General features: G+C 41.8%; 2 protein-coding genes across 4 annotated transcripts; both read left to right on the forward strand.

Moving 5' to 3' along the window:
* The first annotated feature begins 3,089 nt into the window (after window positions 1–3,089).
* TMEM139 (transmembrane protein 139) lies at window positions 3,090–5,106 on the forward strand. The gene is made up of 2 exons (XM_068402431.1): window positions 3,090–3,337; window positions 4,698–5,106. The coding sequence occupies exons 1-2, from the start codon at window positions 3,090–3,092 to the stop codon at window positions 5,104–5,106; spliced, it is 657 nt and encodes a 218-aa protein (XP_068258532.1).
* Window positions 5,107–8,674: 3,568 nt separating this feature from the next.
* CASP2 (caspase 2) lies at window positions 8,675–27,993 on the forward strand. 3 transcript variants are annotated; one of them, XM_068401542.1, is made up of 11 exons: window positions 8,675–8,769; window positions 9,079–9,229; window positions 14,802–14,969; window positions 16,740–16,815; window positions 18,280–18,374; window positions 19,891–20,067; window positions 21,932–22,060; window positions 22,705–22,795; window positions 26,461–26,610; window positions 26,702–26,811; window positions 27,423–27,993. In XM_068401542.1, the coding sequence occupies exons 2-11, from the start codon at window positions 9,080–9,082 to the stop codon at window positions 27,555–27,557; spliced, it is 1,281 nt and encodes a 426-aa protein (XP_068257643.1). In that variant the 5' UTR covers window positions 8,675–8,769; window position 9,079; the 3' UTR covers window positions 27,558–27,993. The 3 variants fall into 3 exon arrangements, with proteins under 3 accessions (XP_068257643.1, XP_068257645.1, XP_068257644.1); XM_068401544.1 differs by lacking the exon at window positions 27,423–27,993 and adding an exon at window positions 22,910–22,971 and having other exon boundaries at window positions 26,702–26,785; XM_068401543.1 differs by lacking the exon at window positions 8,675–8,769 and having other exon boundaries at window positions 9,041–9,229.
* The last annotated feature ends 1 nt before the right edge of the window (window position 27,994 follows it).

A 27,994-nucleotide genomic window follows, 5' to 3' on the forward strand; every position in this document is an offset into this window, starting at 1 on the left:
GTGAAAACAGTTTTATCAAATCTTCCTTAGCAGTCAAGGTGTACTTAACACTAGGTGACCCCAAAATGGAAAGAGCTGTAAGAAACAAATAGTATTTCCATTTAAACAACAGTCTTACAAAATGACATGCTACACACCAGAAGCCTGACTTCCTCCTCTTTACATGAATGTTCAGTCTGCCATCTTCCAAGGAATTCTCTTGAAAGCAAAGAATGGATAACAATAGAGCTGAAAGTCCTTTATCTGTCAGCAGCCAAAAAGGCAATTATAAGGGAAAACACAGAAACATTGACAAGTCGAGGCTGGAAGGGGAAATCAGCTGGTCCAACCTCTTATTGAAAGCAGGGCTTTAGACTCAGCTGAGTCTTGAATATTTCCAGCCAAGATGATTCCTCCATTTCTCTGGGCAAGTAATTGCAACGTTTCGCTGTTTTCACATTGAAGACTTTTTTTCTTATACCCAGAGGCACTGACCCTCTTTCCTGTTGCCTCTTGTCCTGTCACCATGTACCCTCATGAAGAGTATCTCCATCTCTCTGTACATACTAGCCATTGGAAAACTGTGAGCAGACACTCACCACCTGCCCAAGCCTTCTCTTCTCTAGGCTGTAAAAACCCAGGCCCTTAAGTTGTCGAAGTTCTCCAGTACTCGAATGATCTTGGTGGCAATTCACCAGACCATATTCAATTTTTCAATTTCTCTTTTGAACTGGGGGGACCAAAACTGTACACAGTATCCCAGGTGTGTCCTAACAAGTGCTGAATAGAGTAGAATAATCACACCCCTTGATCTGTTGGCTACCCTCTTACTGATGCAGCCCAGGACACATTTTGCCTTCAGTGCATCAAGGGCACAATGCTGACTCCGTTGAGCTTGCTGTTCATCATGACCACCAGGTCCATTTCAGCAGAGCTGCATCCCGGTCAGTCAGACCCCAGCCTGTACTGCTGCTTGGGATTATTCCGTCCATGCGTAACTTTACATTTATCTTTGTTAAACCCCATACAACTCTTGTTGGCCCAACCTTCCAACCTGAATACTATTAATAAACATTTAACAGTAGGACATCTTCCTATTACAGACAAACATGAGCTGCTGCCAGCTCCTGGAGGTAATTCACACTATAGTGTTTGAGAGCTTCCAATGATTTTTAGATACATACTAAAGGTTAAGATGGTAATTCAGTACCTGTTCTGTTGCTTATCAGTACTACTCATTCCAAGATACATCAGGGAGTACGAAGGATTTTAACCCAGCCCTCTGCAAAATAATAACCCATCGCCTCCTTTTTTCCTTTTGTTTGTAAAATCATAGAGGGCACTAAAAAAATCTGACAAACAGCACCCAATCAGGATAGGAAAATGTATGGATTTGCATTTTGCAGAACTCATAAATAGATTTATGTGTGGGCCATGTGATGTGGGCTGGGCCAGCAATTCTTCCTGCTTTGTGAGGCAGAGATCAAGATTCCTCTGCTACGCAGCGGGGAGAACACAATTTTCAGGGCAGAGTTTCTGTCGTTAAAGTAAAGCAGACCAAACAGATCGAACACAGGTAAACACTCCCCCACTGCTCACTCCGCCCTCTTTCCTAATGAGTTTCCTGCTTTTGTGGGACAGACCTAGAAGAGCTGCAAAAGAGTAGAAGGCATGTGATCGTCTAGAAATTGCTTTGGATTCAGAATCTGGGAAAACGAGGTTCTAGTTTCCCACATAAAACTGGTACAACAGGATTTTCCCATCGTTTGGTACCTTCCCATATTCACTATTTACCAGCTTTTACTTTCAAAAGAAATCTTCGTGGTCGCCCTACAAGAAAACTCAAAAGGAGGAAGGGGGAGTTTTTACTGGTGTCCCATCCTCAAGTCAGAAGGGGAAGGAGCAGGGACAAGAAGAGCTTGCACATTTTTCCTTGTGATGAAGAGAGAAGTTAAAACATGACTGTTCCTACCTACCGAAACCTCTCTCTGGTAAGTGTATGCTGAAAGCTGACAGTAAAAAAAAAGGTAACAAGAAGTAATCTGTTCAGAAAGAATGTGTTTCTTTTCCTGGCATTTGTATATATACATTTATCTATTTTTCCTGTAGCAAGGGAACACATTTAGTGTGCGAAAGCACACAATGTAACATGGAACTATAAAACTGTATATTTTGGGGGAGATGCATACTCATAAAAAATATGCCCATTATGTCATGTTTTTTTCCTTGAAAGGGGTCTTCATCAAAACAGTGGGATATATGTAGGTTAATTACGGTATTAATTATGGTATTTTTGAATACCACAGATACCTGGTATTCATTCCATATTGACAGTACACAGTGAAAACTGCTACCTCTTTCACCTAGATGGGGTTTGAAATGGGGGACAGGTGGGGCTCTCGTGTTTGAAAACGGTGCAAAAAAAGCACGTGAACAGAAAAAGAACTGAGGATATAGGCAAATATTCAAACGCATGCCTACATTTTGAAAAAATGGACATACCCCAGCTATATCTAGAACCTGAAGTACTGTTATCACTATAACGCTACACTGAAGTTAAATGCTCAATTTACCAGGGCAGAAAGCCCCATTAATAAGGCTACTTTTCTTCCAGGATCTGAACGAGCATCTGAATGTTCATTATGAAACATACACATGTCCTAGAATTAACCTTTAAAGTTATTTAGTGTTTTATTTTCATAGTAACCTCAAATCTGCACCCTAGCCTGCTGTAAATTCTATTAAGAAGATAGAGCTTTTTAGATAAGCCTGGCAATAAGTGCTGATGGTCTATTTATGCATTTGATGTCTTGCAACTGTGTGTCCAAGCGTTCCCATTATTCAATACGCATTGACATAGGAAACTCTAGTATATTTCCATTGGCATGCATTTATGCACAGATTTCCCAGGCTTATTATGTATGTGCATAGCTGCATGTTCTCGTGATGGCATGTACTCGAGTGTGTACATTCTTATTTTGGTCATAATACTGATAACGTGTTTGCATGCTCATGTTTCATATTGAAAAAACTATTCCATCTTCCACAGATGTCTCTCCCCTTAACTGCTCATCTGTTCTCAACTGTCTACTACCACCGTCTATAGTACCATGTGGTTAGAGACACACTGGAAGAACATCCGCCAAGCCTTGTTGCTTCTTTTCACTGCTGCTCTTCTCACTGGTGTCACCATGCTGGCCATTTCATCTAACATCAATCCAGTCGGCTATTTCTTCCTAGGGGTAGGGGGAGTGTGCCTGGTCGGTTATTTGCTGAGTGTGTTTGTCGAGTGTTACCTGAAGAACCAGCACAGACATGATGCAAATGAGATACCTCCAAACAGACAAAGCGAAGCAGGGTAAGCAGCAACCTGGTTATTCCTCGTACTTTAACTCTCTCTCCTCAGATAGGGCCATTTTACATATTGTTTTGCTGCCCTTCTCCTAGGGCATGAAATATAGACTCCATTCCAGAAGACAAAAGTTCTTTTTAGGTTGTTTTCCTTCGTTCTTCAGGGGGAGGTTGCAAATGTCTAAGCCACATATGACCTCTATCTTGTCCAATAAATATTTTCTTCCCCCCGGGAACTGATCCGCTAACAATTTCCAAGGTTAAACAGATCCAGGCCCAGTTTTATTTTTCTTTGAGTAATGAAGTCTTGCCAAACAATGAGTCAGACAAGGAAAAAGAAAAAATGCTGAAGCAATACTGAATCTTAGCTGGGTTTAGCTCCATAAACCTTATCTCCAGAGCAACAATTCCTCAGCAAACTTTTAAAAAGCAACCTGTAACTGGGTGTGTTTCCAGTCTTAAAAACCCAGCTTGACACTAATAAGTCCTGATTTTGAGAGGCTCTGAATACTCCCACATCTTTTTGGCTTCATGTACGTTTGCAGGTTCTCAGCATCACCTAATTTTTTAACCCCAATTTGCCTGCTGTAGTTGAAGAGTTTAACTTTATTTGTATCTTTGCTTCCTTGTCTGTATAATCCAGATAATCATTATCCACATCCATAAATGACTTAACATTCTCAAATACAGGGTTTGTAGGAGGGAAAAATACTATTATATGTTTGATTTTAGAAAGAGTACATAAAAAGAAGTCTATATGGGGCTTTGCTATCTTGGGGGCATACTAGAAGAAAATTAGTATCTGTTTATTTAAAAATATGATGTAAAAAGGAAAATGTTTCTAAAGTAACATTTTTCTCTGCAGATACTCTTTTTAACACAGACTAGTTAGTCCTTGTTTAAACTAAATGAAAATACTTAATTTTCTCCACTCCATTAAAAATAGATGAACATTGAGCTAATGTATTAAAAAAGCAAGGTCCTGTTTTATTCCAATAAATAATTAGTAGTTAGTAATTTTTAGTAATAAATTTTAACTGGTATGAGATTTTAAATGAGGGACATCAACCCAAGCCTAGGACACTGAATTGAACAGTGCGGGTTTCTTCACTTATTCTGGGGAGTGTGGGAAAATGGTCAGATGAGCCATTCTCTAGACCAGGAAGCAAGACATTAAGTTGGCTGGACAAGTGAGCTGATCCAGTTGCAAAGTATCACATATAGTAATACCACGTGAGATAACCTGTCTCGGTCCCATCTATTGATTGTAGCATGGTCCGTATACGACATTATCCAAACTACCTGCCTCTGCATAAACTAACCAGTAAAATAACGAGTATAACTGCCATTCCTCTCTTTGTGCACAGGGTGAACGCTGCCTATGAAGCACCCACCTATGAGGAGGTGATGACCATGTCAGTTCCAGCAATATGGACGATTGCATCCAACCCAGGCTCAGTGCCCTCACCACTGAATGAGCCTCCTCCATACAATGTAGCTATTGAATCGTCTGCCCGAGATGAGATTATGGTGGAGGCTCTCAGGGTGTCAGCGGCATCAGACACAAGGCGCACCTCTGAGACAGACACAAGCTCCAGGATGCAGCTGCAGCTGGTGCTGCCCCCAAGACTGCAGCGGTTTATTTCGGACATCCATGAAGTGAAAGGTATTGAAGACAGGTTTGAGCCACTGGAGCCACTCACTCCACCACCTGGTTATGAGAGTGCCATCAATGATGAGGTCTTTGAAGATGCTTTCCAGCCCTCCATATTATGATTAATTTCACCTTCTATGAATGCAGAACCAAACCCTCACCTCAATACAGGTTGCTTCTGGAAAGAAGGTGAAAGAGCTGAGATTTTTCATGCCTCAAACTGTAAAAGTTTGTCTCAACATTCTTTGAAACAGAGCTGAACTCCAGACACAGCTTCTGATCTCACTAGAATCTTTCTGCACAAAATATAAATCAATGCAATACCACAATGCTTGGTCTTGGCAGATACCTAAAACCACTGTGAGAAAAGTTGTGTTATATATGGCAATAATTCTCAAACTGGAGATACACCTTTGTGGGGGAGAAGAGTGAATCATGAGGAGAGACAAGGTTGCCAAAGGACCTCTGAAGAAGGACTGTAGGATACAGCCAGGAGAAGCTGCCTCGGAAAGGGGAGGAGTAGAAACAGCACCAAGTAGGTTCTGCCTGTGCATTACAAACAGCAGTATTGCTGAGAGCTGTGCGATTATCAGCCACCCAGAAATCCCTGCTGAGAGACTGAGGCTGCAATTCCCTGAGTTGCTGTTTTGCAGCAAGAGAAATGTGTGGTCTGTACTGTTTGTTGCTACCCCTCTGCTGCACTCGCTCCACGTCCTCATCTGTGCTGCACCGGAGCATGACTGAGGGGAGGGCAGCTGTCTTCATCTTGAAGCCAGCACCACCCGATACCTGTCACTTGGGGTTGAAAAGCTGATGGCAAGCATGGCACCATGAAATGACTTGTTATTCACCAGGTTCTCATCCCACACAGCCTGCAGTGGTGGACAAGAGGGAGATAATAGCAGTTTTTCTCCTGTAAGAGAGGCTGGCAGTGGGATTCATACCCATATACAAACCCTCTGCCTGGCCCACCAGTCATCACAGCTCTACAGGAGGGTGTATTACTCTGCTGTACTCACCCTCAAACAGATGGCTTGAGATACTTCATTTGTCATCATGGCAAGCATTTGCACAGAAAGGTCAACGCTCCTCCAGTTCTCCCTAACGACGCCGTGCATGGAGGCTTCTCTCTGGACTCTGGAAAGGGCCAGTCTGTCTGCCAAGGCCATGGCTACAGCAGAGAGCACCTGAGAACAACAGTCCCGAGGCACACACGGTGTTCATCAGAGACAGCTCTAGGCTGGAGCCAGGTTCTAGCTCTCACTGATCAGTGATGCTGTGCGGTCTTTTAAAATGGGTGAGTTAAACTGATGAGCTCTGCGGCGTTAAAGTGGTCTGCAGTATGCAAAGAGACATTCATGTCTGGTGAATGTCCAAATAAAAAAAGAATATGGTGGTCCGAATCTCCTATGAAGGGCAGCAGCAATCATCACAGCCTTGTCTAGTATGACAGCATCATTTTTAATTCGTATGAGGAAACATCAAACCATAGGCTAGAAGCAAATAAATTATTTCTTATTGTTTGATTTGTTATAGTTCAAAGAAAAAAAAAGACTTCCTATATTGTTTATAAATAAATGGGACTGAATTAAAAATACCTGGTGGCATCGTTAGTTTTTCCTCGCAAAACAAACACTCCACAAAGCCATGCTTTTCCTTGCATTCTGCTTACTTGGTAATCTTGACTTAGGAAAAGGAGAAGAGCTCCATTTCTAAATCTACAGCTGAATTACTTTAATATCATTAATGATGAAGCAGCTATGATACCTCTATCATAAAAGCATTACGAGAGACAAATTTGCTGATAGAGGCAATGTGATTTTTTTAAAGCCAGTCACTTCTTGTGTTTCCCTCCTGTGTCTGCAAACACAAAATTAAAAAACAAACAAAAAAAACAGTACAGGTGTAGCACACAGGAATAGAAACTTAGGGTCTGAACTGGGCAACCCAGAACCTTTCTGAGTGCACCGAATTGCCAGGAGTCAGGAAGAAATTCAGGTGACCAGCACAGATAAAAACTAGACAAAATAAAGACAAAAAAAAAAAGTCACCAGTTGTGATCACTAGGATTTTGTCTTCAGCATCTATAAGGGTTATCCAAGCCTATGGACCTGTGTTAAGTTTTACCGTGTGAAACTCCTGTGCGCCAAGGAACAGCTATCGGAGGCCTTACATGACAGGAGCTGTAAATTTGCTTCTTGCTAAAAGGATGGGAGATTGAGTGCACCCTCAGCAAGTTTGCCAACGACACCAAGCCGTGTGGTGCAGTCAACATGCTGGAGAGAAGGGATGCCATCCAGAAGGACCTTGACAGGCTCAAGAGGTGGGCCTGTGCAAACTGCATGAAGTTCAACAAGGCCAAGTGCAAGGTCCTGCACATGGGTCAGGGCAATCCCAAGCATAAATACAGGCTGGGCGGGGAATGGATTGAGAGCAGCCCTAAGGAGAAGGACTTGGGGGTGATGGTTGATGAGAAGCTCAACATGAGCCGGCCATGTGCACTTGCAGCCCAGAAAGCCAACCGTATCCTGGGCTGCATCAAAAGCAGCGTGGCCAGCAGGTCGAGGGAGGTGATTCTGCCCCTCTACTCTGTTCTCATTAGACCCCACCTGGAGTACTGCGTCCAGCTCTGGAGCCCCCAACATAAGAAGGACATGGAGCTGTTGGATCGAGTCCAGAGGAGAGCCACGAAGATGATCAGAGGGCTGGAGCACCTCTCCTATGAAGACAGGCTGAGAGAGTTGGGGCTCTTCAGCCTGGAGAAGAGAAGGCTCTGGGGAGACCTTATAGCAGCCTTCCAGTACCTGAAGGGGGCCTACAGGAAAGGTGGAGAGGGACTTTTTACAAGGGCAAGTAGTGATAGGATGAGGGGGAATGGTTTTAAACTGAAAGAGGGTAGATTGAGATCAGATATTAGGAAGAAATTCTTTACTGTGAGGGTGATGAGACACTGGAAAAGGTTGCCCAGAGAAGTTGTGGCTACCTCCTCCCTGGCAGTGTTTAAGGCCAGGTTGGATGGGGCTCTGAGCAATCTGGTCTAGTGGAAGGTGTCCGTGCCTGTGGCAGGGGGGTTGGAACTACATGATCTTTAAGGTCCCTTCCAACCCAAACCGTTCTGTGATTCTGTGATGCTCGCTCGCCCTCCCCTTCCCATTCCACGTGTACTCTGCATGTTCTGTGAGCTCCTTCTTCCCTTTTAATCCCTGAACGTTACTCGAGCCCTTTTTATTTCAGCTGAATTCGGCTGAAACGTGGGCCAAGAAAACATACGTTAACAAAAACTCTAAAAATAAAAAACAAAATTATCCCAGAACCGGTAAGTTTGCAAGGAAAGCTGCGCACCTCTTCATCCCGCCTGCACGCAGAGATCCCCCCCCCCGCTACCCTGAGGTGCGAGACCGTGACCCCTCTGCCACCGACATCCTGCCTGCCCCCCCGCCCCCACGCTGCGCCCCCACAGCGCGCCGCTGCGGCCCGGCGGGGCGGGGCCGGCACCGCCCACACGCCGCGGAGCCGCCCCGCCCCTCCGGGCCGCGGCAGGAAGGGACGCGGAACCTCTTCCGCGCCGCGAGCCCCTTGGGGAAACAGGCGCGGCCGCGCATGCGCACAAGCACGGCGGGGCGGGGGCGGGCGGCCCTGGTTTTGTTTAGCTTTCGCGAAGGGCGGGGCTGTGGCGCGCGGGCCCCCGCCTCGGCCACGTGACCAGGGAGGAAGCGGGTCTCGCGTTTTGAATCGCCGGGGCCCGCCGGGAAGGGCGGGCGCGCGCGCGCGCGGCGGAGCGAGGGGTGAGCGGCGGGAGCGGCGCGCGCGGTGGGGGGCGTTTGGCGGGAGCTGGGCCCGGAAGCGCGCGCAGCGGCCTGCACCGGCCCGCGGCCTGCCGCCGCCTGGCCCCTGCGGCCTCGGGGGCCGGGGGTGGCGCGGAGCGCGCCCGTCGCCGCCGATCCCCGGTGGGGCGGGCGGTGGAGGCCTCTTCTGCCCGTTGTCGGGCGGCGGCTGCCCGCGGAGTCGGTCTGCTTCTACCTGAGGAGAAGGTTGGGAGGGGTGAGGGTGGCTCTTGCCGTTGAGTTCGGCTTTGGTGTCCCCTCCCCTGCCAGGATGCTGGTTGCCTGCGGCATGCAGCGATGTCACCAGGAAGCGCTGAAGAAGAACCGGGTGATGCTGGCAAAACAGCTGGTTTTAAAAGAATTGATGGAGCATATGATAGAGAAAGACATCGTCACCCCGGAGATGGTGGAAGCGATACAGGTACGCCGGCTATACCCGACTGCCGTGGGACCTTTGTTTGCAGCTGAGCTCAGTGTCGTTCTTGGCAGTGGCAGCACGGTAAAACTCATCTGTGTGTTACCTGCGTATTTTAATGGGATTACACTTGGAGAACATGCAAAGCAGTACGGGGTTTGCTTGCAACACGTAGGAGAGCTATAAGCTGCTTTTGGCAGTGCGGGTTTTGTCTGAGATTTACCGAATCGTTGGCTTGCATGCTGGTGGGGAGTTGTGGCAGGCTGCACTTCATGGCTCAGGTGGTATCTTCCAGTCCTTTGTTGTCATTTTGTGCCTCTCTTGTTTTTTTCCACTTGTAAAAGTAGAAATAATACCTATTTCCAAAAGAATACTGTGACAGTAAGTAAATTAATACATTATAAACCAGCTCGTTGCACCTTTCACTTAAAGAATTTGTACTTTAAATGTATTTCTGTAAATTGTGTGAAGAACTTTACATGATCCAAGACTCACTCTCAGATGACAAATGCTGTTCATAGGCTTTTGTTACTTATCCTGAGCAGTGGGTACTATGAAGAGACGCCATTGGAAATAGCTTGGCATTGCTCCCAGAGGTATGGGAATGCACTGAAGACTCTGCAAGATGGAGATACAAATCTTCAAAGAGAAAGCAAACTGGAAAGGAAATGACTGAAGATGCATGTCAAGTGCATCTCAGGAGTCGAGCGAGCAATTGAGGGACTTTTTAGTCCCTTAATAAAGCTGATGGTCCTGTCATAAGAACAGATGCTGAGAAGTAGAATTATGAGCTATTTAGTGGGTACTAGTGCAGAAGGTATGAACCTGAGACTGATAGGATTTTTGAAAGCAATGAAGAAAGAACTTCCTGATGAATTTTGACTCATTGTGTATCAACAACAATGTGAAATTCCTCATGGGACCTGTCAAGGATACCTGTGCTAAGTTGTGGGAGATACAGGCAATCTTACCTGAAATAGCTCCAGTCCCTAGTGAAAGAGGACAAAGATACAGGAAGACAGTGAAAGTCAGAGAATGAATCAAGAGCTGATTGTACTGGTTTTGGCTGGGATAGAATTAATTTGTTCATAGTAGCTTGTATGATGCTGTGTTTTAGATTTGTGATTAAAACAGTGTTGATAAGGCAGGGGTGTTTTCGTTATTGCTGAGCAGTGCTTACACAGCGTCAAGGCCTCTTTTGCTTCTCACCCCACCCCACCAGTGAGTAGGCTCAGGGTGCAAAAGATGTTGGGAGGGGACACGGCCAGGACAGCTGACCCCAGCTAACTAAAGGGATAGCCCACACCATATGTTGTTGTGCTCAGAAATAAAAGCTGGGGGAAGAAGTGGACATTCAGAGTGATGGCGTTTGTCTTTCCAAGTAACCATTACGCGTGATGGAGCCCTGCTGTCCTGGAGGTGGGAAGTAGTGAATGAATTCCTTGTTTAGCTTTGCTTGCACACACAGATTTTGCTTTCCCTATTAAACTGTCTTTATCTCAACCCACGAGTTTTCTCTCTTTAACCCTTCCGATTCTCTCCTCCATCCCACTGAGGAGGGAGTGACTGACCAGCTGTGTGGTGCGTAGCCACACAGCGAACACTGGAACAGGCTGCCCAGAGAGGTTGTGGAGTCTCCTTCTCTGGAGACATTCAAAACCCGCCTGGACGTGTTCCTGTGTGATATGGTCTAGGCAATCCTGCTCCGGCAGGGGGATTGGACTAGATGATCTTTCAAGGTCCCTTCCAATCCCTAACATTCTGTGATTCTGTGATTAGCAGCCTGTGGGGGTTCAACAACGACACTGTTGAAGTATGGGTGGTTAGTAGGGATGTTCAGTTGCTGGCCTGCAGTTAGTCACTGGGGGTGAAAAAAGAGGAGGCAGGGGAAAGCCCTCTTAAAGGTAGGATAATGCCAGAGAAAATAATCTTTTGGGGAAAATGCTGCTGTATTTAAGAAGTTTTAAACCGAGACAGAACAGAAGACGACTAAGGGGGTCTTCCCCTCCAGATATAATTGTGCAAAAGGAGATGCGTAATAGATTATCAGCAAGGAGAAAGGGGTTACGATGGCTAAGTCAGGTAAATAGTATAGCTTAGTGGAAAAGTTGTGCCTAATACAACATACACACATAACTAAGAGCTTAAATGTGTATAAATAGCAATAGCAGCCTGAGCAAGAGAACAAAGTGACTTGAGCTGCTGTTGCAGGGTATGAATCTGGAAATTGCAGCAGAAATAGAAATATGGCAGGGATAGGAGGAAAGCATTCACAACTGGAACAGTAGTACTGCAAAATATGCATTGTACTAGGATGGAAATGAAGGGAATGTTTGCAGGACAGTAGTAATCATAACAATGCTATAGGGAAACAAAAGTAACATGCATTAAAAAAAGATCACTTGAGTCAAAAACACTTTGTCTTAACTTTCATTTTGCTATAGTACGCCTGTGAATTTGCAATAGTCTTCCACTCTCTGGCTTAAATGTGAACAAAGGTCTTAGGAGTGCTGTTAGGTAGCCTGTTCTTGAAAATGTACTGTGATATTAATCATCAAGTGCATTAGTGGAAATGGGAGGAGACAAATGCCACTGTGTCTGATAATAGAGTGTAGATTTTCCTGGATATTGTAAGTGACTGGTTCTATATATCCCTGTGCTCCCCCAAAAAGTCAGGAAACCAAGACGACCTGGATATATAGTTATGTTTTAAATCATCTTGTCTTAAAAGCACAACACTGGTCCTGTTGGTTTGATTTCAACTGAACAGAAGAATAAACAAAAGGTTTTGGAAATAGGGCACTTCACTTAAATAAACTTTTGTAGTCTAAGGAAAGTGAAATAAACTGAGGAGCTCAGGGAGATGAAGGAAGGATGAAATTTGTTCAAATGTGAGGTGCTAAACCAGTACTGAAACTTTAGCACGAGTAAGGCAAAGGTGGAAGGGGAGGACGTTGCAGAAGAGCCACTGAAGACAAAGGTGGTTGAGCTGGATGAAGAGCTCACAAGGAATATGATGAATAAGTAAAGAGTTTATAGGTATACACTGAAAAAGAATAAATAGGAGCAGCTTCCTTTGATGCCTGAAATGGGGGGTGGGGTGGGGAGTAGGAACTGAGAGGAATTAACTTAAATTGGGTCATTCAGACAGGTACTAAACAATTTGAGGTTTTTTCAATTATATACGCTTTTAAGAAAGAATTAAAAAAACAAATAGTGTTTACTGTGTGGTGAAGATGATGTACATATAATTATCTAGATGAAGGCCCAGAAGAGAGGGATTTCAAACACAAAGCAAAAATGATAGTGGAAATAAAGCCGGACAGTGGAAACAGCTGTTTTTAAGATGAAGTCCAAAATCCCCTTCATTAATGCCCTCTTGTCAGAGCATCAGGTGTTCTTCCAGAGCTCTGGGATGGACCTTCAAAACTGCAGAAGTGATAGCAAGAGCTTTCTCTTGCTTTTTAAACAAGTTGAATAGTCTGTACTGCAGTCGAAGACTATCACATTGTGTAGATACAGAGATTTAAATGCGCTGTGTGGATCACTAGACAGTAATGAAGGGATCACTGGCTTTGGCAAAGTGACATAAATTTGATTAGGATGTTTGTCGAGTATATATGCTCTCTGCACAGATTCTGCGTGCTTCTTCAGGCTCAATAAGAAGACTAATCCTATGGGATTTTGACAGGAATTCAGAGTTTATCGTGCAACCAGTTCCTGTTATGTGGATTATTAAACTCATCTGTGAGGGTACAAAAATAAATGAAGGAGGTGTTAGAAAAGAAAGAAATCTGTCTTACGGAAGTGTTACTTCTGAATGTTTGCTGAACATTATATAGTATAACCTAAACGTGGTGTTGATGTGGAAGTTACATGAGGAGGTGCAGCACTTTGGGTGTTTAAGGACGCATTAAGGAAGAAATCTGTGAAAAGCTGACTATTGTACAAAGTGTCGAATATGAACATTATGGAAATTTCTTAACTTTTCAATAAAACTTAATATCCAGTTCTTGAGGTCAGCTTGTGTTCTTAATTATGATTTATGGCTTAGAGTCATGAAGACATAAAGTGAAGAAGATTAATGATCCTAAGCTTGTCATAAACAGCTGCAGGTGTACTAGAAGGGAAGAAATAATAGGTACTTTAGAGTATCAGCTGTCAATTTACTTTATTAGGTAAAGTAAAATTCAGTGAGCTTACAGCAAGATACAAGTATATGGAGCTGGTTATTTTCTATGGACTAATGGAGAAGTGATACCAGGAGAAAGGGGCAAGTATTTTCATACTTCTGGAAAGGCACGGGTGAGATATTACTGTATGCACTTCTAGTCAACAGTGCTCTGAAAGTTGAGGTTTCTGTGGGAAGAGGAAAGGGTACTTGCTTTGTCAAGGGGAAGAGGCTGTTTATTAGGAGGCTGAAAGAAAGTGGCTTGTTCACTGTAGCAAATGGAGACTGATTATAGAAAGTTTGGTAAGTAAAGGAAAGGACAGGAGAACACTGAAGTCAAGGGACATCATTGATACAAAAATAAATGCTATTGGTCAGTCATGAATAAACATAGGTCTGAAATTTCAGAATAGGTTCATAAGCATTGGATCAACAAGATTCTGCAATATCTTTCCAAACAATGTGATGGGACAAAAGCCAAATTAGTTTTAACACCAAGCTTGATAAATTTTATTAAAGAAACCAGCTGATGTGAAATCTTCTGTAGCAGAGGATTTACACGTGTGACTTGAGGCTTTTTTCTGACTTCCCTGTGATTGCAAATGTAGTGTTAGGCCTTGATTCTGTGTAACTCACCAACAATTTCTTATCATCCACCAAAAGAAGAGCTCTTGGATCTAAGTGGTAATTCAAAACATATAGGATGAATTCTATGGAATTGATAAAATTTATTTTTGATACCCAATATTTTAATACGTGATGTTTTGGTGTGTTTTAGATTTCACAGGGAAGACTATTATTGTATAAATTATACAATTTGTTGGCAAATGCCCTGCTAGTATTCTAACAACTAGAACTTCTTGAGAATGTTTTACAGATACATAAATTTCATTTTTGATTGTTACTTTTTCTCATATACTACCATATATTGCTTTGTTGTTACAGTCTATAGGTATGTAGTATCTTTTCAGAATTGACTGCATATAAGTATTTTACTTAATGCTTCCTGAGGGATTTGTGTGTCTGTGCACAAGACCATTAACTATTGGGCAGTAGTGGAAGTATGTTCTGGACTTCGTGTATTCAATAAGGGGAAAATGGATACTGTTCCAACAGTAACTGGAAGTAAAAGCTTAGAGAGAAGAGGGCGTATTACTTTGTGTGGTAATCTATGAATTGTTGGCTTGCTGTGTTGTTATATAATCTCCCTCTTGAGCTAGTAGGAACAGAGGAGTGGGAGTGAAATCAACTAGGAGAAGTTACAAAAATGGATCTAGCCCAGCTAAGTGTAGTGATGAAACATTTACATGAAGTAAAAAAAAAATTAGTTGTTCTGAAGATTCATTGAAAATTAATTGTGTTGGGGTGTTACTCTGAGTGTGGATTTTGTTTTTTTTCTGGATCTAGGCCAAGTCTGGTAGCTTCAGCCAAAATGTGGAATTCCTCAATTTGCTGCCCAAGAGAGGCCCTAATGCCTTCTCAGCCTTCTGTGAAGCTCTACGAGAAACCAAACAGCAGCATCTGGAGGCAGTGATCTTGAAGACAACCTCCAACCTGAGCCATGGGATTGCAAGGGTACAACAGTTTTAAAAAAAATAAGATGGATGGACTTCATTTAAGATTGGGTTTGGGCACAAAGTGATCTTTTTCAATTGGGAAAAAACCAAAAATTGTTTACAAAGGACAGGATGGGATTTTAATGCAAATTGAAACTTGTAGTAGCATTAGTAAAAGCAGAAGGGAGGGAATTTGGGAAGAAGAGAATTTTTACACAAAATCACAAGATGGTAGAGGTTAGAAGGGATCTCTGGAGGTCATCTGGTCCAAACCCCCTTCTCAAGCAGCATCACCTTGACCAGGTTGCCCAGGGCGGTGTCCAGACAGCTTTTCAGTATCTCCAAGGATGGAGACTCTGCAGCCTCTCTGGGGAACCTGCTCCAGTGCTTGGTCACCCTCACAATAAAAAAGTGTTTCCTGATGTTCAGAAGGAATCTCCTGTGTTCCAGTTTGTGCCCATTACCTCTGGGCCTGTCACTGAGCACCACTGAAAAGAGCCTGGCTCTGTCTTCTTTACACCCTTCCTTCAGGTATTCACATGCATTGATAAGATCACCTTGAGCCTTCTCTTCTCCAGGCTAAACAGTCCCAGCTCCCTCAGCCTTTCCTCAGAGGAGAGGTGCTCCAGTCCCATCATCATCGCTATGGCCTGTTGTTGATGTCTCTCCAGTATCTCCATACCTCCTTTGTATCTCCTTTGTACACGGGAGCCCATAACGGGACACAGGACTCCAGATGCAGCCTTGCCAAAGCTGAGTAGAGGGGAAGGATCACCTCCCTTGATCTGATCTGCTGGCAACACTCCTCCTAATGCAGCCCAGGATACCCTTAGTGTTCTTTGTGGCAAGGGCACGTTGCGGGCTCCTGTTCAACCTGGTATCCACCAGGTCCCCCAGGACATTTTCTGCCAAGCTGCTTTCCATCTGGGTGGCCCCAGCATATATTGGTGCATGGGGTTGCTCCTCCCCAGGTGCAGGACTTTGCACTTCTTTTTCTTGAACTGCACAAGGTTCTTGGACGTTCTTACATCCAACATGTTCTTAATGGATGTGTCATCAAGAACCCAGAAGCTGCAGGGAAAATATTTTCTCTGAAATCTTAATTTAGTGTTCAATGATTTCTCTGAGTAGAAAGCTACTAAAAGCTAGTCTTGTCTGTTGAGGAGAGAGGGACTTTTCTTTCTCTATTTTGATATTTTTATTTTCACCTTGTCACTATCTGCAGTTGTTAGCATTGGACTAAAGGAAGAATTTAGCAAAGATTCAATATTCTTAGTGCATTGACAAGGATGGAAACTCACTGTAAACATATTTTATACAAAGGAAGGAAAACCAGATATTTTTGAACAGAGATGTTCCCTTTCTAAAATGTAGGATTTATTAGACTACCCTTTCTATTTTTTTTTGTTTTCAATTGTGCTTTACTATACAAACAATGAAATCTTGAAAGCAAAAAAAAATAAAGGTAGGAATCACTGGACAAATCCATTTTTGACAAAAACGAGGAGGATATGATGACCTTAGTGTAAGGTTTCCAAACTGGGGATTTGGGTAGAAGTAGAGATGAACAAAGAAGGGAAGGATTTTTGCATTGACAGAAAATGCTGCTGCTGTCTTGTCATGATGTTTCATTTAGATATGAACCATAATATTTTTTAAGTCATATATATATATATATATATGTAAATGCATGTGTCTTTGTTCCATGATACCTACAGGCTTGTACCGTAGAGAACAAAATAGCTGTTTTATGCTACTCTTTTTCATGGATTTATTGGATGTCTTGTAGCTTGAACACTGTTGTGGATCAAGTCTTCCATGCCCTGCCAGTGAATCATGTAATTCAAAGAGACCACGCTGGACTGGTGAGTTGCACATAGCCAGTCAAATATTCGTGATGCCATCTAGTTGGTTGCTTCTAATCTCTTAACACTCTCTTAATTCAGTTTTAGAAATAAGCTTGCCACCACTTTGCTCATCCCAGAAATAGAAACTTGACAGTGAACTCAGTATATTATGATCAGATGCAGGAAGCAGAATTAGGCTAGAAAATGAAACAGCATATTGGAAGAGAACCCAGTCAGTTTCTAGTCAGCTTCGCTTATTCTTACAAGAAATTTTGTGGCTTAAAGAGTACATGTCAGTAAAATGTTAGATTTTTCAAAGATTTTTTTTCTTTGTTTAAGATTTGTAATAGAGTTTAATTGAACTAGAGCTGTGAAAAGATACTGATTTGGGGCAGTATTCCTTAACTTATACTTCATTCTTAGTGAGTAAGTTTAAGTACAAGGCCTTTTATATGTTACATGGGCCCAATATAGATTTCTATAGCTTCTGTCGAGCGTAGTGAATCAGCTTTTCTTTAGCAAGCATTCGTGACTTAGATCAGGGAACTAGCTGTTGGAATGAATCTCCTCGCTAGTTTTTATGTTGCCTCTGGTAATGCCTGGAGTACTCATGTTCCCTTACCACAGCTTTAACTGTGTGCTGGTTACTAGGAGCTCTCTCGGGGGTTAAAGAATGAGTGTCTGGATTTTGAAGGCCTTTTTTTATGAAGCTGCAAAGATTTTATGGTTGGGTTGTTTTGGTTTTTTAGAGCATATGTTTTTCCAACCAGGACTTCCAGCCATGCCTCAAAAGGCTGAAAAAGGATTTCAAAGGAGATCATGAATGTCATTAGCTCCGTTTCTTCAGGACAGGGGAGTGAGTGTTTGTCTGCAAATGGCAAATAGTTGATTATTATTCCTCATCTGCTGTTACCCAGAGGAAAGGGTTTTTCAGAGGCAGGTAAACAAAAAGGGGCATTGCACTTTATGGAAGTTAGAAGCATCTAGTTTGATTATTTATGCATGTGTTCAGCAAAAAATAAATAATTATATCCAGTGAGCATGGGAGGCCTTCTATGAAAGGAAAAGCAGTATTTTATTTGAATATTTCTAGCAATGGTTTGTCAGCCTAACTGTGAAAGGAATAACATACTGTACAAAATGACAGAAAGCACACAGCTCTAATTCTAGATAAGAATTCTGTTTTCATAATCTGTAAAACCAAATTTACTAGGCCTTAGAGAATGCTAACCCACGTATAAGCCAAAAAAAAGAAGATGCCAATTAAAATGATAAAAAAATAAGTATACCATTCCAGTACTTTTGTTTTTTTCTGCTATGTCTCGTTGTGTGTCTGTAGTCCCTGATCAAAGCAAAATTTCTAGAGGTATGAATAGTATAGTACAGGAATATGCCTAAGACCACATAGTTCAGAATTTTCAAGTTACTACCTTAATGAAGAGGCTTTGTGGTTGGAATTTTATTGTTATTCATTTTGCACAGAACTAATGGAACATTCCTTGGATAATGGAGATGGTCCCCCGATTCCTCCAGTAAAGTACTGCACTCCTGAATTTTATCATGATCATCGGCACTTGGTGAGTAGTTGACAGAGAAAGTCTTCTTAAGATGGGAAAGATGTGAGATGTTTGTGTATAGCAACTGAACACGTGCTACTTAAAACTGAGTCGAAATGCATGCTCCATTTGGATGCAGATCAGTGCTGTGCTATTTGTGTAACTGAAAGGTGTTACCAGTTGTGTTCAGTTTAATGTAGTTCTCATTTACAAGTGTCAAGAAATTCTGAGAAGTTCTGTAACTCTATACTCTGCCCCTGGTTTTTGTTCGTGAAAAGCTTCATGAAATGCCTTTTGTTCTGTTGCTCTGTGTAAGCTGTCAGTATCACTGCCTCATAAATATTTGTCTGCATCCTCATCTCCTGTGTGATGGCACACCCTGCAAATGACTGTAGGATACTAGAATTGTGTTTCAACTGGTAGTCACAGTCTTGGCTCTTTTAATTGCCTGCTGTACCAGGAAGAGTCTCTCCTTAGGCTCAAGAACCAGATCAGGATTCTGTGCTGGGTAGTACTGGGTAGAACAACCTGAATTTCTAATCATCTTCTGCAGCATTTGAAGTTATGTAGGTAGTCTAATTACTTTTTGTTTGTTCTGTTTGTAAAGCATAGATTGTGATGGGGTGGGTTTAAGGAAAAAAAATAATTTTGTATAATGGGGCAGACTACTAGAGTTACACAATGTGCTAACACTTCTGTCACAGGCTCTGTGTACAGCAAAACAGGTTGTTTGGTTTTTTTTTTTTTACTGTCTATTGGGGAGACCTAATTAGGCAGCATCAGTGTGAGCTTGACTTGCCTCCTTTTACATCTGTTCCTGGATACACCCTTTTTGATATGCTCCTTTGGTATTAAATTTCACTTCCAATTTACAGGAGTGTTAGTAACTGATTTACTATTGATTTGTTGTTGTTAGAGTGGGAGGGGCAGAGAGGGAACTTAATTTGAAGACACCCCTCTTAAATTAGTTCTTTCCCTGTTAACCTTTTTTGCTAGCTGCATGACATTCAGGATCAGTGACTGTCAGTCCTTGCTATTACAATTGTACTCACATGCTATTTTACATCTCTATCTGCTCCCAACAGCAATTAAGAAATGCTCGCTAAATTTTACATAGTCTTGTCCTAAGGCCTTTGATGGGGATGACAGAAACACATGGGGCCATTCTGGGGTGAGGATGGGGAAAGGGAAAAAAGTTAGCAAGACCTAATTCACAGTTTGAAACGTATAAGCTGTGTTTTTTTAAAATGAGAAACAAGGCAAGCTAGTATAACATCTGAATAATAGTGTTGTAGGATCATCAGTTGTGGAGACTTGCAAATACAGCTGTCTTTGGGACCCTTTACATTTGTTTTATTTATTAAAAAAAAACCAAACAAAACCTTCAAAAATCTGTCCTCTACTGTGTTTGTGCCTTCTCGATCAAGAAATCCTGCATATCGTATCAAGTTGGTATGTAGGGATTACTGTTCTACTCTAACACTCTATTATTTCCTTGTGTAGTCTAAATTTTACCAATTTTAAATCTTCTTCTCAGGCATATAAACTGATATCAGAGCCCCGAGGCTTAGCACTTATTCTCAGCAACGTCCATTTCAGCAGTGAGAAGGACTTGGAGTATCGCGCAGGGGGAGATGTGGACTGCACTTCCCTGGAGATGCTTTTCAAGCATCTTGGGTATCAAGTGACTGTCTTTCATGATCAAACTGCACAGGTAAGGGGGATGGATCCCAGGACTTCACAGCCAGTATGGGTGAGAGTTTGTGACTGTTACATAAACATCTTAAGAGGTTCCCTTTGGTGTAACTAAGCTTGAACAGGGAGATGTGAATGGTCACTTATGAATAGAAAATAAGGCTAAATGGGATGATGTCTGCTTGCGTGCTGACAAATATGAAAAAGCTTGGAAAGAGAGGACTTAAGATGGCGAGTAGGATAACAAAGGACCACAAGAGATACTACTCTAGTCTGACCCTTTGTAGTGCAAGGGGCGAGAATTTCTAGACCACACCTGGCATGTGTGTTAAAACCACAAATGAATGAAGTCTGCAGTTTACTCTAGTGTCTCTGTTTAGCCCACATTGGGGCTAAACAATAACCAGCTGTTCTGTCACCCAATGACCACTCCCCAGCCAAGAAAGGGAATTGGGAAAAGGAAAGGAGAGCCACAGGTTGAAATGGAAACAGATTTAATAAAGTAAGAAAATGAATATTAATACTAATGCTAATATAAAATACACAGAGTTATAGTCAGCCCATATAGTGACCATGAGCTGCACGTTCCCAGCAGTGAATGTTAGATGTTGAACACTGCGAGCACCACAGCTCCAGAGAAAGTGTGATGGTCACAACGAATGGGAGAGCAGGCCTTGGGAGCAAAATGATGGGCGAGACCCTTCAGGGATGGTGACCATTGAGAAGAGAGAGCATCTGCAGCAAAACTTCCAGTTTATAGTGAGCGTGATGTTTATGGTATGGAATACTTCTCTTGGCCAGCCTGGGTCAGCTGCCCTGGCTTTTGTTCCTCCTAGCTTTAGCACCTGGCTAACTTGAAACTGCTAAAGACCTTGATCACTATGGAAGCCCGCATACCATGGCTGGCCACACACTAAAACAAAACGTCTCATCAACTTTGTTTCCACCATATTGGGTGCTGCAGTTTTCTCAAAAATGCAGCTTTTCTGAACAGAAAATTGATTCTGTGATTCCATCCCAGCAAAACCAGGACATCTAGATTAACTTTTAGGATAGCAGAACAGTGGAAAAGTCTTAACTTTCCAAATATTTGACCTAAGGTTTGCAAGCGTAAGTGATGTTTTCATGTCCTTTCACTGACGGAGTCAACTGCCATCCTGTTTGTTAGTCTTCCAGAATCTATGCAGTTAAGTTCCACTCTTTCAGTCTTTGCTTTGCTAGAGAAGTGACTGTTCTTCACTTAGGAAAACTGTTAATTTTCCATGACTGACTGAATCAAGCCACTCTCTTTCCCTAGGAATGCAATTGCTGCCCTCTCCAGCCTCGTTTGTTCTTACTCCTTTTAAATCCATATGAAACCAAGTGGTACAGAACCTCTTAAAGAGTGTTTTATTCAAGAAGGCAGCTTTTGCAACGTTATAGTAAGACTTTTGCACTTGCCATGTTGTCAGAGTTCATAAAGTTTTCCGCTTTAAATTGTTGTTGATCACTAGTATTTGAATGCCTGAAGTACCAGCGTATGTATCCCTTAAGTTGCTCCAATATCCCAACCAGACTCAAGTGTCAATGTAAAACCTCTATAAAATATCAGTTGGTTTGTCCTATGTTGAATCCATATGTACCAACTCAGATACTTGCTGCATCCCCCTATTGGCCTAAGTGATTCCTACTTCACAATGTTATACTTAAGACTGAAATATCACATAAAAGAACAAGAACATTTTGCCAGTTTTTAATGGAACACATGTCTTTTTGTCCTGTAAATTTGATGTATGTAGGGTTTATTTCCTAACAGAAGGGGCATTTGTGTTTTTCCCTGCATATTGACCCACTTTCCCTGTGCAAGTCTGGAAAGCATTAAACAATTTTTTTCTCTCTTCCAGGAAATGCAGAACGCATTGGAGAGATTCTCTAAGCTGCCAGATCATCGGGATGTGGATTCCTGTATTGTAGCTTTACTTTCCCACGGTGTGGAGGGTGGGGTTTATGGCAGTGATGGCAAACTACTACAGGTATATCGATGTGTCCTGATGTGTTGTTGTAGATTATCTTTTGGAAAGTAACAATGGAAAGAGGGAAAAATTTTTAAAAAAAAAAAAAAAGTGATGGGAGGCTGAGGATTACCATTTTTTAAAAAGGAAAAAATAGGGGCTTGTGGGAAGAAAAAGGCAGGGGGCTGTCTATCACAGAATCACAGAATCAACCAGGTTGGAAGAGACCTCAGGGATCGAGTCCAATCGTTGCCCCTACACCACCCTGTCAACTAGACCATGGCACTAAGTGCCATGTCCAGTCTTTTCTTAAACACATCCAGAGATGGTGACTCCACCACCTCCCTGGGCAGCCCATTCCAATGTCTAATAACCCCATCAAGAGGTCTGTAAGATAAAGAATGGCATAGAAATAGGGCAAGGGGGGGAAGTTATTTCATTCTCTCTTCCTGTACAAGTACTAGGTAGAGTGCATGAACTCAAACTAGTAGGAGCTGGGGGAGAGGGTGGGGAAGGGATGTGTTTATCACACAGTGAGTTTGGAGATAAAGGAGAAAATATCAAGACTGGTGAGGTAATAATCAAAATACAGGGAAGCAAGGTGAGACTGGATTTGGCTCACGGAAGGCTGCAGTGAAAGATATTTATCTTCTTTCTTCTCGCAGTTGCAGGAGGCTTTCCGGCTCTTTGATAATGCAAACTGTCCAAATCTCCAGAATAAGCCCAAGATGTTCTTTATTCAGGCCTGCCGGGGAGGTGAGTGCTCAAATACTAAAAGCCATGTATTTGGCATGCCATTAAGGCTCATTTTACACACATACACACTTTCACGTTCAACTTGCTGTCAACTCTCCTCTTTGCTTCTCTCAGGTGTAAGTGGGACCCATATTCACCTCCCTCTGCCCTGCTGCTGCCACTGCATCTGTTGCTCTGTAAGTGTTTTTGCTCTGCATGAGGTGTGTGCATTGACTTGCAGACCCCAGAGCACCTTAGTGATATAAAGCTCTATCATATCCCACTCATATATTGAGGCTTTCTCTTGCTATGCCTGCAGTAGGGGGAGTGGGGCATATGGTGCATCAAATTGCAGCACAGCATGGAGTGGTACACTAGCATGGAGTCTTGTCTGAGGTCCTGTCTTTCTCTTGATCCTGGATGTGTTGTGTCTCTTGCGTTGTCATCTCTTGAACTATCGAAGTTGGCTCCAAGTCTTTTTTTTCTTCTTTTTCCTTTACCCTATACTGCTTTCAACCTCCAAATGACCTTTCCTTACATCCTTTCCCATATACTGTTATAGTTACAGAATTCTTCTATTGATTCTCATAGATCTGTTCTTTTTCCACTCTTTCTGTTCCTTTTGTTTAATTCTGCTATTTGTTTTCCCTCCTTTTGTAACTAAACACATGTCTGTAACTAACTACCTTTCATATCTGCTAATTTTTGCCTAAAGTGTTTGGACTTTTTGAGATCTCTGTGAAACTGCAGATACTCTAAAGGGAAATTCTGTCTTAGAAAGCTTTGTTTTCTCCCTTGTGATAGAGAAGGTTTTGTAGCATGTATGCTTTTCCTCCTTCTTTTCCTTTGTTCCTTGCAATTGTCTCCCTTCTTTCATTTTTAACAGAGCTTTATAGTTTGTCCTCTAGCCAAGAGAATGTTTCATTCACTTGTTATCTACTCATGTTTAATCCCAATGAAGAGAAAAACCTAAAGTCTACATAAAATATTTTGAGGATCAAAAATATTTGATCCTTCGAAGCATTTGGAAATATTATAACGTGCATGTTTACAATATGAATTGAATGTGATTCCTTATGTTATTGAAACTTTAGATACTGTTGAACAAACTTGAATATGCAAACTCATAATAGTGTGAAAATGAAGTGTGAGAAGCCAGAATTGACAGCTGACCTAATTAGGTTTATTTGACTGTAATGTTACTACAATGGGTCTGTTTATATCAACAGATCAGGCTTGGCCTTCCTATTCCCGAAAAGGTTTCAGTTAAGAGTGGTAAGCTCGCTATGCAAAATGCTGGAGAACTGGGATGCTAAAATAGGTGAAGGATTGAGACTTGAGCAACTGAAAGGGAAAAATCTTTCTTTCATTTAAAAAAAAAAGCACAAAACTGCCTTTTTTAAACCTCTCTTTTAAACCTTGATTAATAGTTGGAGGGGGAAGCTAGTTACAAAGTAATTATCTGTCAACAAAATGTGTACCCTTTTGTGTTAGCATTCAAAGGTTAGACTAGCCAGTACAGTTTGTTGTTTTTTTTTTTTAAAGCACCATTTAAAAGATTGTATAAATAGTGTGGAAGACGTTAGTAGTCAATCTCTCTGTGCTATGCAAGTTAGCTGGAACCGGTTGAAACAAAATGAGAAATGCATATGTTATTCTTTTTCCCTAAGTTTATGTAAAAAGCCTTATCTATCTTATATTAATGACACATTAAAAAATGTAGATAAAGAAGAGCTGGTACAGTCTACTTAATTTCCAAAGAGCCTTTGGCAGGAGTCTACTAAAGAATTTAAGTAGTCCCCCTACAGTCATGGATCAAAAACGGGTGGCAACAGAAAGTAACAGGAAAAGACAAATAGTCATATTTCACTGTGACGTAAAATGAGGCTTTGAAGCTGCTTAACGTCTGTGTTTAATATAGTAGTTAATCCAGAAAAGTGAAGAACTGTGGTAAATAATGACAAATAGGTAGCTGGCAGTTATTTAAATCAATTGGGGGAACAGCGATCTGAGACCTTCAGTAAAATTTAAACAGACTGGATCAAATTGGGTGGCAGTTACTGGTGACATAAATTAGAGGTTAAGTATACAGAGGAATATCTTGATAGGTTTAGTGCTTTACACTTTAGTTACGTTGGTAAGTTGACTAGAATGGTGTTTGAAGACAAACGCATGAGGAAGACATCTAATTCTGAAAGTTTAATCAAAGGTTTTGACTTTATACATTGTGGGATGATGACAGTGTGAATAACATAGCTTGACTGTAAAATTAGCTGAGTCTTATCTGAAATAACATACACTGTGAACAATACTCTAAATTTTTAAGAAGATATAGAACTAAAAGGTTTTGGAGAAGTGTGATAAAAGGCATGAAAAAATTGTGGTTAAAAATGGAAAAATTTGCATTGCTACCTTAAAGGGATGATGAAGGGACTTGATGGAAGTACTTCTGAAATTTTGAGCTATGAAGCCTCAATTAGAGTCTACATCTAGCCTGTCAGACAATCACCCCCCTTCCACTGCTGCTTTCATTTTGAAGGAAAAGAACAACATTGCTGACTTATGCACTGACCATTTCCTGTGCATAATTATGAGATGCCACCAGTGCCACTGCCTGTAAAAGAGTTGGAAATCCAAAGCATTTCTTAGGCATGACCTGGCAACAAAAACCTAGAGCCACTGTAACAGGAAGGCCTCTGAAGTGGATGCTTATGCCTCCTAAGACTAGAATCTGACCCATGCTGTTAGGAACTAAGTAGGAATAGGGATTTTCGTACAACAAAAGGGTCAAATTATATAGAAAACCTGTAAAATGCAGCTTTATTTTTCTTACAACATTGCTGGACTATTAAAGTTATTGCCACTAAGCAGTTAGTCTAGATTATAGTGGAACCTCTGCATCATGTAAGCAACCAATTGAGAATATCTACAATTGTCATAATCACAGAATCACATAATACATCCTATTGAATCCTGGAGATGACATTCAGTGCTCTGCAGGTTTTAAACAAATCTCCATGTACTGGAGTTCTCTCTCTCTCTCGTGTTTGGGGTCAAATTATTTTGCATATTACTATTGCACAATTTATGCTTTTGATTGAAACAAGTGGTATTATAGTCAGAATTTTGAATTAGGTGAGATATTTGATCCGTATTTTCTTGATTTCTAGGATGTAGACCTTAGCAACTAAAATTATAGCTCTCATTTGAGTTCTGCAAGAAGTAGGTAGTTAGCATTGCAAGCTAGACTAGACATTTTTAGACACTTCTAAGGTAGATAAAAGTAGAAAATAGAAACTTTTAGGGCTAGACATCAAATCCTTCTATGCATGATGAGGAACTATCAGAAGCTTCTTTGCTCTGCCGGTTATCCCTGGATCTGCGTAGGAAAGGAAAGGGGAAAAAAAAAATCAATCAGCATGCAGACTAACAGTCACATTAGATTGAGCAGGTTCAGCCCTTGTTGGTATCTGCGTTAGTTTGTGCAGAAGAACTTTCAGATGAGTTAAAAACAGCTGAAAAAACTTAACTTAAAGTTCATGTAGAAGCTTTCTGCATGACAGCAGTTGTGGCATTGATGACGAGGGCCCAAAACTAAGGAAGTTCAGGAAAACTACATCCAGTAATTCAGGATAATTTCTTCTTCCCGCCCCCCTCCCTCCCCTCCTTGTTTATTGCCCCTCTAGATGAGACGGACCGGGGAGTGGATCAAAGAGATGGGAAAGAATGGACAGATTCTGCAGGCTGTGAAGAAAGTGATGCAAACAAGGAAGAAAATCTCAAGCTGCGTCTGCCTACATGCTCTGATATGATCTGTGGATATGCTTGTCTGAAAGGTACTGGGGAGAGACCCTAATAGTTAAGGCATAAGGAGGTTTTATGTGTCTGTGTTCCCCAGAAACTTCATCATATACCCTTTCTTCTCAGGCACTGCGGCCATGCGAAACACCAAGCGCGGATCATGGTATATCGAGGCGCTCACCTCTGTGTTTGCAGAGGACTCCCGAGACACTCATGTGGCTGACATGTTGGTGAAGGTAAGCTGGAGCGTCTTTCCTCTCCCACACTTACCTGGTTTCTGAAGAGCCCTCCAGTGCTTCAAGTTGCTAGGATTGATCTACTATTAAAGCAATTGCTCTTGCCTTGTTCCTGGCAAAATTACTTCCTTCCCCATTTTTATATATATATATCTACAGTTGCACAACAGTTCAACCAAAGTAAAAATGCTCTTTCTTTTGACTCCTTCCATCTCACTTGTGTGGTCACATGGTGAATTTATGAGAAGAATTAATCTGGCTTGCCAAGAATTTCTTTTCTTGTATAGAAATAGCTTTTTTCAGGTGGATTCATTCCCTGAACTAGCTCACTTCATAGCTGCACAAGCACTTGCACGCACATGAGGGAAAGATTAAGAAAATGGGGGAAGAGGGAATGAAAACAGCAGTGTGACCACAGCAACTTGAGCTGCTGTGGAACTGCACCCTAATTCTTTATCCTTTTTATAATTTAGAAAGACAATACATAAGGAACTACTTAATAAGTTAAACAGAATAATCTATGAATACAGAAAGCAATGACATTTTTCTTACTTCTGTCTTCTGTCTTCTTAACCCTTCCAGTCATTTTATTTTTTCAATCTCACATCTAGGTGAACAGGCAGATCAAGCAACGAGAAGGTTATGCCCCAGGCACAGAATTTCACCGCTGCAAGGAAATGTCAGAATATTGTAGCACGCTCTGTCGGGACCTTTATCTGTTTCCTGGCTATCTGCCAGGAAAATAACCCTGCCAGCTCTGTTGGAAGAGAGATACTGCCAAAGCTGAACTTGCAGTATGGATGTCTATGTTTTTGTTCTTGTGGGCTGTGACATCAGATGCGCAAGCAAGGAATGCTGGTTTATATCTGGCCAGTCCAGTTCTTGATGTCTTTTTCTAAATAATCTGGCAACTCTCTTTGTAATCTAATTCAGTTCAGGGGTTAAAATTCTAATATCCTGATTTACTCCATATGTATAGAAATTGATGGAAAAAGGATCAGCACTGGAACTGGGAAGAAGTGGCAACAACCTTTGGAAGGAGACATAAGGACATTTGTAAGCAAAGTGAATGTGAAAAGGGAAACTTGACTATTCATACTTTTTTTTTAAAAAAGTTAAGCCTTTCTGAAAGGAAAATTATTCATAAAATGCTACTTATGCTTGTATTTTAAAATTTTTAAAT

This window comes from Nyctibius grandis, chromosome 5 (assembly GCF_013368605.1).
Source record: "Nyctibius grandis isolate bNycGra1 chromosome 5, bNycGra1.pri, whole genome shotgun sequence".
In the NCBI taxonomy this organism is placed as follows: Eukaryota; Metazoa; Chordata; class Aves; order Nyctibiiformes; family Nyctibiidae; genus Nyctibius; species Nyctibius grandis.